General features: G+C 42.3%; 1 protein-coding gene across 16 annotated transcripts in view; it reads right to left on the bottom strand.

Moving 5' to 3' along the window:
- Positions 1-12272, bottom strand: part of Eya3 (EYA transcriptional coactivator and phosphatase 3) — an 80101-nt gene that overhangs the window by 39275 nt on the left and 28554 nt on the right. For 10 of the 16 annotated variants that reach the window (XR_015619657.1, XR_015619658.1, XR_015619656.1 and 7 more), the window contains 1 exon segment: positions 9153-9289. Coding sequence is in view for 11 of the 16 variants with exons in the window: in XM_087548699.1 (XP_087404825.1) it covers positions 9153-9289 (137 nt within the window). In the remaining 5 variants the exon portion in view is untranslated. 16 annotated transcript variants of the gene reach the window in all.

Raw genomic sequence — 12272 nt, 5'->3', positions numbered from 1 at the left:
AGCTCCTAACTGTAAGTCCAGTCCAGGAAAGCAGCGCCCTCCTCTGGCCTCTATGGCATCTGCACTGACATGCACATACCCACACTTACCGAGACAGGTTTTAAAAGGGGCCAGAAAAATGTCTCAGCACTTAGTTATGAGCACTAAATACCAGTAGTTACTAACAGAAAAACAAGGGAAACCAGGTTAACAGGTTCAAAGGGAAAGAACATATCCTCAGCACATGACAAGTAAGGACGGTAGTTAATGAAAGTCAGGCAATGCTCTACTTCACTTATTCTGCAAGGGAAGAGAAATGTTAAGTTCAAGACAAAACTACAGAAGAGTAGAGACTTTATACCTCAGGACCCGTACTCTTTCTTCTCTTCCTTCATGACCTATGTGTATCCCTAAACAGGGATTATCTAAGACGGACCTGGTACCTTACTGCTTGCAGTTAATCCTCAAAACCTATTATTGTAGAAAATCACTGAAAATAAAAATGAAAGTTAGAAACGGTACTGTGTGCTACTCCCAGATGGGTGAAAGGCTGGGTTAGGAGTTTCCTATGTTGGGCTCACAGGTTCAAGGCGAGCCTGGACCATGTCCTTACGTTTTGTTCCTCCTGGGTTGCTCCTGTTAGGAAGAAAGAGAACAGAGAGGAGCTGGCAAGGAAAGAATGAAACGGAAAAGAGGAGACTCTGAAAGCAGAGGTACAGGAAGTCAGACCTAGGTCTTAAGAACAAAGTGGGGGGCTGGAGGGATGACTCAGCGTTACGGGTACTCACTGATTTCCCAGAGGACCTGAGTTCTAGTCCTACAGCCCGTGTTGGGCAGATCACAACAGCTTGTCACTCAGGCTGTCTTCTGGTCTCCATAAGCACCATGTGGGTACCTTCATACACATGCACACACACACAAAGGAAATTCATCTTAAAAAACAAGACAAAACAAAACCCAAAAGTGGCCTAGAGCTGCTACTGTAAAATCAAACAAATCTCAACTCAATGAACTGAATGAAAACAGTTTAAAAGTTAAAACTAAATCTTTTTCATGAGCAAGGTCCCTAACTACAGAGGCTGTGTGTGGGCGCCATACTCGTCCTTCTAGATGTTTTGTTTGTTTCTTTTTTGAGACAGGGTTTCTCTGTATAGCTTTGGCAGTCCTAGAACTCACTCTGTAGACCAGGCTGGCCTCAAACTCAAGAGATCGGCCTCCTGAGCACTGGGACTGAAGGGGTGTGCCACCACACGCACAGTTTATTTTATGAGTGATGAAATGTAAAAAGCTGTAAAATAAATAAACAAAGGACAAAAACAGAAGCATGGACGTAGACGAGAAATCAGGTAGGTGGCCACTGCTTTCCACTCTAGAGCAGTGGATTTGGGAGAGTAGGCTTTGTAAACACCACACTGCCCTTCTGCCTACTCACCCTGATTATAGGATTCTGACCTTGTCAGAGAAGAACTCGAGGAAGTAAAGCTGTTCACCCTGAATAGAAACAGACATGAACTTTTCTTTTTTCTTCACACATGCTAGGCAAGCACTCCATCACTCACCTATACCCTCACCCCACAGTCATCATTTTGAGTAAAAGAAATACTCTCACCAAGAAATAGTAAACAGGATGGGTGTCACAAAGCCACCAGCAGAAAAGCAGTCACATTGCATTCACTGACAAGTCACATAGAAGCCAGCCAAATTGTGCTCCATGTAAGATGCCACTGAGAACAAACTAGCACGAGACCCAGAGAAGCTTCCTAGCGTCAGCATGCAAGAGAAGGCTTCACTTCTAGTAAGCAGCTCACATTCCAACCTAAGCTACTTACACACACACTGCATGGATTCGCCCGACACAGAGCATGCACAACCTTGCATGCCACCCCCTTTACTGTAGATGGTGCTCCTGTATCATCCAGTCTGTCTGGACATACGGGCAATTTTTTAAAAAGATAAAGATAACGTTAAATAGCAAACACACAACCATGCCTATTTACCTGGAATGGGGTAAGAATAATGTGCTGGGCTTGGCTGGCTTGTGGTTAAGCCTGTAGTGCAGGTAAGAACACTGTGTTGACTTGGAGATGGAGTCTGAATTAAACCACTTTCAGGTTTCATACCTGGCCACAGTGCACCTGAATCAGATGATAAAGTGGACCAATTACAAACAACACACGGGGCTGAGGAGCCGGCTATGCTCTAAATACCAGCTGGTCGAAATCTCAAATCTGCTTGTGAAGAAAATTACTGCTTCACCCACTTATAACTCAAGCAAACATATTTCAAAGAATTAGAGGATGGGGCCATAGGAACAAAAACTGCTAAAATCCTAACAGTAGCACTTATGCTCCTTCATTTCAATGGTTGGAGCAAGTGACCAGGAGTCAGAAAAGAGTACACCAAACTTGTCAGAAACACTGATGTCAATGTACAGTGAGAAATTCAAATTGTCGAGCTGGGAGATATCCTTTATAACTTAAAATCCACTTACCCATAGAATAAACAAGTTTTCTAAATGCTTTAGATACATTTTTTTCTTAAACTGATTATTTTATAAACTTTGTTTCCTATATTAGGAAAGCCGAGCCTGCTTTAAAAACAAATAAACAACATTACATAGGCCCTAGATGTGCTTGAGCTGGTAAAGAGCTTGCTTAACATATATAAAGCCCTGGCTTCAATCCTGCCACATAGAGTGGGCATGGGGGGGAGTCAGCAACCGCAGCACTGATGTAAAGGCAGAGCCTGACAACCTAGCGACTTTAAGGGTATCCTCTGCTACATGAGCCCATGTTGCAAAAATAAATAAATAAATAAATAATAAAAATAAAAATTATATATCAAGACTGTCTACACTCTATAGCATTGTATAAAATAAAAACGAATGACATGTAAGGAAAAAAAGTTATACATGATTCTATCATCCAAACATAACCGCTATTAATGGATTGCAGAAGAATCGCCCGTGTTTCTCAGGGTGTCTGCTCCATCTTGCTGACATGGAGCTAGGCTGGCAGCCCTGGTGATCCCCCTGCCTCTGCGCCAACTCCTAGTGCTGGGCTGTAGGCACACACGTTGCCACACCTCGCTTTATCTACCTGGGTCCTAGGGATCTGACCTCAGATCCTTGAGAAGCCAGCCCTGATTCAAAGGAACCATCTCTATGGGCCACTATTTTATTTGTAAAAACTTATACACAAAAGGTAAGAATGAGTGCTAGGATTCTCGTGGTTTGGCTTGTATACCTGTTAGGCATATTACCCTTTACACATACAGTAACTTCCATATTTATTGTAAGCAGTGTGACTTGACTGTATTCCCAAGTAGGTTTAGACCCGGAAGACTTAGATTTGTGAACATGTTTGACACAGAATTAACACAGAATTAAAGCGACATCTCATCAACACCAATGCGTCAAGTAAGAGTTTCCCATTAGCCTTATTATGTAGTATTTTACTACGTGAGGCCAAGTTTTACCATGTGGACCAGTCCTCCTCAGGAAAGAGATTAGAGGTGTATGCTATCATGCCAGGCCAGAAACTCAAATACATAATTTTTTTAAGGAAAGGGGGAATAAAAGACAATATGAAAACTGCCTCTAACAGCATTGTCCTTTGGGTAAGTAAATCTATTCCTTTAAAGGCAACCTATCTATAGCTCCTTATATTAAGAAATATGACTAAATAGTTGAATTCTATAGGACTATTGTACAGAGCAGATGAGGAAACCAAACCATAGGTTTTTGTTTTTTTCTTTTTTTCTTTTTTCTATTTTTCGGAGCTGGGGACTGAACCCAGGGCCTTGCATTTGCTAGGCAAGTGCTCTACCACTGAGCTAAATCCCCAGCCCGGGTTTTTGTTTTTGATATATTGTGTGTCTGTCTGTGTGTCTGTGTGTGCGCTCATGAGCACATAGGAAGGTCAGAGAACAGCTTCTCTTCCACCATGTTAGGATCCAGGAATTAAACTCAGGTCATCAGCCTCGTCAGCAGGCAGCTTTACCAGCTCAGCCATCTCAGCAGCATTTCTTTTTTCCTTTACTCGCTCAAACACTCACTCACTCACTCACTCACTCACACTCACACTCACTCGCTCACACGCTCACTCACTCATTTACCTTTTGAACCAGGGTCTAACTATACAGCCCAGGATGGTCTTGAACTTATGACCTCCCACCTCTGCCTCCCAAGGGACGGACTACTTCTGTACATTATCACATCTCGTTTAAAACTTCAAATGCTCTTTATACATGCATGTGTAAGTTTTTAAAATTAACTTTTTAGTGAGCATACAGAGTACGCTGTTGTACTTTGTGCTCATTCTTCCCCCAACACATGCACGCACTTTTCCCTATTTCTTCTAGTTTTTTTTCCCATATTTTTAAAAGAGGACACTTTTTGATTGAAGCTGAACAATCATCTTTTTGATACAGATGAAAATTTGGGAGGATTTAGCAGATCAAGGCTTAAATGTAATCCCAAGCATTGACTAATTTTATGACTTAGGGACAATGACCTAACCAACTCTAAGTTGCTGAAGTGGGACAAATGCTACTTCCTACCTCTACGGTCTGCTTTAAGGATTAAATGAATCAATAATATAAAATGTCAAATCTTGTTATAACCTATTGATACAGTAAACATTTAAAAGTATATATATAATGAAAGTTTATTTATTAGGGTTTTGTGTACATGTGAGGGTTTCATGTAGCCCAGGCTAACCTCAAACTCAGGGCAATGTTCCTGCTTCCCTTTCTCAAGTACTGTAATTACAGAAGCGAACCACCATGGCTGGCTATAATTATATTTTCCAAAGTCTACTGTATTGGAACTATAGTAACAGACCTAGTTTCCCTGAAAACAGCACTAAAAGCACAACAAAGAAGGGTTTTCTCATATCTAAATGAACATACTACCAAAAAAGAACCATGTGTTAAATCACAAGAAAACAGTTATTACTTAAATATGTTGCACTCATGTGTACAAACCCTCTCAAACACAACAGGCGACACAAGGAATCTTTGTGGAGCTGGTTCTCTCCCTGCACCTGTCTATGAGTTCTAGGGGTTGAACTCAGGCTGTCAGACTGGCACTTCAGGAGCCGTAACCTGCTGAGCTACCCTGATGGTCCCAAGTAAATGACTGTTAAAGACACTGCGGCACATGCCTCCTATCCCAGCATCTGAGATGCAGAGGCAGAAGGATTAGGAGTTAAAGGCCAGATTAAAACGTATAGAGAATTCAAAGCCAGCCTGACTTAAAAGACAGAACATAAGGCTGGTGAGATAGCTTAGCCAGTAGAGAGAGAGGCACTGCATGCAGGCCTGATGTCTGGTTTCCCCAGATCCACAAGGTGGCAGCACAGACCTGACTCTCACACTTGTGCTGCACTCACACTTAGAGGCACACAAAATTAACAAAACTGAAACAAAACAGATACAATAACCTGAAGAAATATCACAAACAGGGCCAGTGGTAGAGAGTGCTTTGCTAGTCAATCATCAGGACCTGAGTTTGCATCCCAGCACCCATGTCACAGTCTAGGCTTTCAGTCTGTGCCTGGGTGGAGACAGGAAGATCGCTGAGGTTTGTTACCCCAAGACGCAGAATCCAGGTTTAGAGAGAATCTGTCTCAAAGGGGATAAGACAGAGTGACAGAGGAGGTTAATTAATGACCTCCTTTCGCCTGCACCTGCACACACACACATTGCACATCACATGCACGCACTCGAGCACACAAATATATTACAAACATTTCCTAAAACTTCCCTGGAAAAATGGAAAAAAATCTATTATATACATTGCCCCAACCTAAATCGTTTTATCCGTAAGTCTCACACACTACTTATTAAAACACAGTGAACAATGCCTTGGGGAACTGCGAGAGAGGCTCCAGGAAAAACAGCATTTTGTTACCTGGATTGTTCTTGGTGATGATTTCATACCGCCTATGTTAAACATTTACATCCAATTTATAAGACATATTTATTTTTGTTGGATGTCAGAATATAGCTATAGGACTCAATCTGGTCAGTATCGTGAATCTAGTATGGCCTTCTGCCTTTCCTGCTTTCCCTGATATCTACAGTATGTGTCAGGCAACTGTGTCTCAGTTACTTTCTCCTCGGAAAGTCCTGGGAAAGGGCTGCTCTGTTAACATTAGGTACATGCTTACTGGCATTTATTTACATGTTTTCCTGATCATGTTTTTTCTAAACTTAACCTTCCTTGGATCATTGCTTCCTGTGTTACACTGGTGTAAAAAAGTACAGACACTAAAACACGACTGTCAACAGCAACTGTGTCCACCCCATTCTTTCCGCTCTGATCCCAGCCCAGCAGCAGAGATCTGCATAAATCAACCAAAAAGTCAACAATTACTTAAAGTCAAATCAAGTCAAAATAATTAACTGATTATTTTTTGTCTCATTTACTCACAGGATAATCTATGCAATGTAAGTTTCTCATGCCTGAACTACAATAAACAGAGTACAAACGTTCATAATTACCAATTATTCTTTATAGCACAATACTTTCTCAAAGTTCTCAGCCGAGTTCCACTTACAGAATTTCCTTTTTTAATGTGAGATGTGATGACTATAAAGGACGCAAGGAGCACCTTGTGAGGTGTTTTTTAACTGAGTTTGGGGTAAGGAAAAAAACCCTTATTATTCATCAACAAATGGGATCAACTCTTCAGTGCGTTATGGAGCTTGGGTCTGCTAATCACAAATTTTGATCAGAACAAGGGAGAGAAATATGAAAATAACTACTGTACAACTGCTAGCCTACTATGAGCTACTGAGGAAAACGGCTTACTATGTGCAATAATAACCATAGCGCTGTAAAAATGGCTCAGCGGTTAAGAGCACTGCCTATTCTTCCAGTGGCCCTGAGTTCAGTTCTCAGCACCTACGTGGGCTTACAACTGTGTAACTCTTGTCCCATGGCACCCAATGCCCTCTTCTGGTATGCAGATATACATGCAGACAAACAGCCATACACAGAAAACACATAAATAGACTTTTTAAAATTATTTTTATAAAAGAGATAACCACACAGCTGGGTGAGGTGGTGCAAGCCAGAAACTTCCAGCACTTCCGGAAGTCTGCAGCAAGAGGACCATCAGGCTTCCAGGGACACAGGGGAACCCTGCTATGAATGATTACCATCTAGGCATCATATATGGCAGCAAATACCTGTAATTCCAGTACTTGGGAAGCTGAGGCAGGAGGATTTAGAATTAGAGGTCAGCCTAGCTATAAAACACTGTCTCAAAAACTTAGAGATAATAAGTCTTTGGACTGAGATGAACCACTTGCTTGTTTAGGGTGCATAAGGCCAGAATGACAGATCCCCAGACAGCAAAACAAGCAAGCATACAAACACCTTCAATTCTTTTTAGCATTCGCCAAGGAGCCAAAGAAGGCTGTGAAGCCTAAAAGTTAGACAGCTGTTCGTAACACAAGACACTGGCCAAGTGAACCAATAGAAGTAGGTTTGGAGAAGGTAAAAGAAGGCAACATCAAAATGCCCAGAATCTAGGTAATAATTTTTCTAAAAGTTAAAAAAAAAAATTCTTAGCTTGTTTAAATGATGTCTCAAAAACGTAACGTTTTTGTAACTAAAAAAACTTATAGATTTCTTTATGTGTCTGAATATTTTGCCTTCATATATATCTACATATATGCCTGGTGCCCAAGGAGACTAGAGAAGATGGTAGCTGAATCCTGTCACAGGAAGACGTGAACTGTGGGTACTAGTGACTGAATCTGGGCCTTTGGCAAGAGCACCGAGTGCTCTTAATTACTAAGATATCCCTTCAGTCCCCCCCAAACCATAGCTTTTAACATATTAAGTTAAAGTAATATTAAAATAATTTTTAAAATCAGTGCTAAGACAAGGAGCATAAGCATATTGTACGTATCTATCCATGTGCAGAAGATCTGGCAGCCATACTCCATGTTCAATAACCTCAAACCAGCCTCCAGTACATCACCTTACAGTTCATACACACACTAATGATACGTAACACTAAGGAGAACAACTCCCCATACACATCACTTCAGATGTCCTCTAGTCTAAAGCACTTCTGCTTCATCAAAACAACATATGATTAATTTGGGGACCAAGTGGGGGGGAAGGAAAGGAGAAATTAACTAAAACAACAACAACAAAAATAGAAAACAACAATTAACAAAACAAAAACCTATGAGACAAGAGCCTTGCTGAACACTTAGACTTAATGGTTTTAGCTGAAATCCGTCACCTCAAAATACCTTGATCATGTTTACCTTAGCATAGCATTCTGCCCTACATAAAATCAGTCAAGTCAGTTTCCCAAACGACGGCTCCATGCTTCTACACTTTCATGTAATGCTGGTATTCAGGAAGTTGAGGCAGGAGTATTGAAACTTCCAGGCGAGCCCTGGCTACACACCCAGTTCACGTCCAGACTGAAGTAACGCAGCAGACACTGCCTCAATAAGCCAACCGTCAGCAAACACAGCTCAGTGTCAGAGGGCCTCGCATGATGGGAGCACCTAAGCTTGCACCATCCAAATTCAGAGTTAGGAGCTTGCAAAGACTCAAATGCTGGCAGCTAACCACAGAACGATGGATAACTGTAAACACAGCTTCTACAATGAGTACACACTCTGGATTAGCCATGCTTGCTTTCTGAGCAGGGCCAGATGTTTCTGATTGATGAACACATACCCCCGCCACACCCCCCGGAGCTGGGGACCGAACCCAGGGCCCTGTGCTTGCTAGGCAAGCGCTCTACCACTGAGCTAAATCCCCAACCCAGAACACATTCTTTTTTTTTTTTTTTAAAGATTTGTTTATTTTATGTATACAAGTACACTGTAGCTGTCTTCAGACACACCAGATCCCATTACAGATGGTTATGAGCCATCATGTGGTTGCTGGGGTTTGAACTCAGGACCTCTGGAAGAGCAGTCAGTGTTCGTAACCGCTGATCCATCTCTCCAGCCCCCCCACCCCAACACATTCTTTTTTTTTTTTTTTTTTTTTGGTTCTTTTTTTTTTTTCCGGAGCTGGGGACCGAACCCAGGGCCTTGCGCTTCCTAGGCAAGCGCTCTACCACTGAGCTAAATCCCCAACCCCTCACCCCAACACATTCTTAAGAACTGCTCACAATAGGCTGGCTTACCGAAAGGAGGTAGTCCATAAGTTTGGGTTGCCTGAGGGTAGACAGCGTAGGGTTGAGACTGCTGCAGTGTCTGGTACTGAGTCTGCCCAGGATAAGTGGTTTCCGAAACAGGAACCGAGAGGATGTGTGCATAAGGTCTAGGAAAATCAAGAAGATGAAAATTTCCATATGTGGCCCACTTAATTAATGAAAATGGGCAAACCAGTTAACATTACTGAAACAAAGAATCCAGGAATGAGATTAACTTTCCACAGTAAAATAACTTTTATCAATGGACAGAAAACACAAGTTTGGCCCTTTTTAGGTTCCATTACTAATCTTTCCAAAGAATAATTTTATGGAAAATCAAGCAGTTTCAAACATCTTCCCAAGTTCTAGCTACTAACCAACAAATAACAGTGTTACACGGAAGCCCTAAATGAAATACGAGGATGACTCAGTTATACCTGTGTTTGGATAACGTCTCAAGTCGGGGCTAGAGACATAGTCCATGGGCAGAGCACTTGCCTAGCATTCATCTGATTCTCAACACCACAGAGACCAGACATCAAGTCTATCCCTTGGACTTGGGAGGGGCAGGCAGGAGGATCAGGAGTTCAAGGCCACCCTTCACTACAGAGCAAATTTAGTTGTCCTTGACTACATAGTGAGTTTGAGGCCAGCTACTTCAGACACTTTCTCAGAAAACAAAGCAAAAGCAACACTTTAGACGAGGAAGCGCAGATAGAAGAGAATTAGCAGCTGGCTCTACTTCACCCAGAGCGAGCACTGGGCCAACTGCAGCTCCAAGCAAGGAGAGTGGAGGAGAGTGGGGCTGAGGGAGCAAGGACAAGCAGTCACATCAAAAAACATGGCAGGCAGGTGGTGGCGCAGCATTTTAATCCCAGCACTTGGGAGGCAGAGGTGATTGGAGCTATGAGTTTGAGGCCAGCCTGGACTACAGAGTGAGTTCCAGGACAGTCAGGGCTACGCAGAGAGACCCTGTCTCAGGAAACAAAACAAAACACACATTAAAACAAACCAACAAACAGAAGCAGGGAGTAGAGATGTGCTCCAGTTATTCTCAACTTGTCTGTGAAACTGGAGTCAGCCTGGCTTATAGACCCCGAAGTCACTTTAAGCTTCAGCACACTGCCACTAATTGGGGCCAGTCATACCAGGGTAAGCCAGGGAATCAACTTCACCAGTGAAACCACAAAACTTCACCCTGGCTTGCTAACTTGGTAGATATCTATTCTACTATACCCTATAGTACTATATGTACGTATGTACGTATGTACGTATGTATAGTATATAATGCTACATGTATTATATATAGTATATAAATATACACACTTCTACTTATACTTCTACTTATTTGGCATATTAGGTTGTATGAAAAGTGCTATTATATATCATGAAAGTTTTAATAAATAACATAGGGATAGAAGGGTTCTATCTTTTTTTTTTTTTTCCCGGAGCTGAGGACTGAACCCAGGGCCTTGTACTTGCTAGGCAAGCGCTCTACTAATGAGCTAAATCCCCAACCCCAGAAGGGTTATATCTTAACAAGGGAAAAGATTCCCCTCCATCTTCCAAAAGAACCCATCTTTGGGAGCAGATAACAAGGGAAGGCCAGAAGGAAGTAGCACGTGCAGTGAGCAGGTGAGCTATCCACAGATAAACACAAGAGTGTTCCGGGGCGAGAATAAAGCCCTGGCAAAGGTACAGAGCGGAGGTGAGGGCTTCTGGGTCCAGGAGGAAGCCTTACACAAATCCTAATTACACAAATTCTCAGGCACACTGAGAAAGGACAGGAACAAGCAAAAAGGAGAAAGATAGGAGCGTGGCCCTCAGTGCCAGGCTAGAGTTCAGACAAATCCAAAACAACTGGAAGGCCTGGACTCACTGCTTTCTAAAATGGATTGAAAGGGCGTAAAAATGGAGGCCTGGTTAAACAAGGCGATTAAGTCGATGGCTCCAGTAAGTGCTGAGGGGGTAAGGGGGGGAGGAGAAGGCACCGTTTGGCACACCTGAATAAAGAGTCTAAGTGCAGCCACTGTGCACGCGTTAGGGACGAATCTGCTGTCTGCAATATACTCATGTTCAATGTCTCAGAGACTTGCTTTGGCCAGATCTAAGCCTGCAAGGTAATTTAGACAACAGCTGCTACTCAAGTCACAGAGATTTGATATAGTGTCTCAAAACAGCCAACTTCCAGATATTGTAAAGAACAAACTCTCCTTCCCCAGGGTTTTAAGGAAAATACCACCAGGTTAGTTACAATATTTCAAAAATGAACTGAGATGATTCATTATCTCAATCTTTAGTCTTTGAAACTAAATAACATGGTACAATTTGGATAGCAGAAAGCTTGTGGAGTTGATGTGTCTAACCAACGTGTGTCCCAATCTGTGGCCTGCAGGCTGAATCCGTCCCAGAATAGCTCTGCATAAGACCTCGTACATTTACAGATAACAATGCAATGTCACATGTCAAAAGGGTGAACACTCCCATGGCATGGAAAATCTCCCCATGATGCTTCCAGACAGAAAACCACATGACAATGACTGGCCCGAGCAGATATTAGTATTAACATGGCAATATGGAGAAGCTGAACTAGTTACATGGGTAAAGGTGGAAGTGAATGGCCCACCAAAGAAAACAAACGCCAGCTTCATTTCCTAACATCCTTCTAGGGATCTCCCACCTCTGCAACCAATCTCTTCATGAATCTCACATTTGTAAGTTGATAAGAACACGCTAGTTTAATGAGTGCAGTTGTCTGTGTCTGTGTATGGGCACAGGCCCACTCCTCATTAAGACAGAACTGCAACTTGGTACAAACATTGTTCTGTACCCTACCCACCTTAAAGATGATTCAACTGCTTGTGGGCAAACACTAGCTACACTGTAAAGGCCAAAAATACACCTCTTTGTAGTAACTTCAACCCATTACACTTGCTCCATTTCAAGCTCAACGGTTTGCAGTGGCCGATTTGAAGTGATGCTGAGCTGTTTTTACTGATCAATGTATCAACATAGAGAAAGAATCAGATCATAAACATACTTTTGATCAGTATTCTATATTCTGAGTGCCTACTTGATCAGTAGGCTCCATAATAGTAATCTATTCCAGCA

This window comes from Rattus norvegicus, chromosome 5 (assembly GCF_021556685.1).
Source record: "Rattus norvegicus strain SHRSP/BbbUtx chromosome 5, alternate assembly SHRSP_T2T, whole genome shotgun sequence".
Taxonomy (NCBI): Eukaryota; Metazoa; Chordata; class Mammalia; order Rodentia; family Muridae; genus Rattus; species Rattus norvegicus.
Note: the sequence above shows the minus strand (reverse complement) of the source record. Positions and strands in the feature narration are given on the sequence as shown.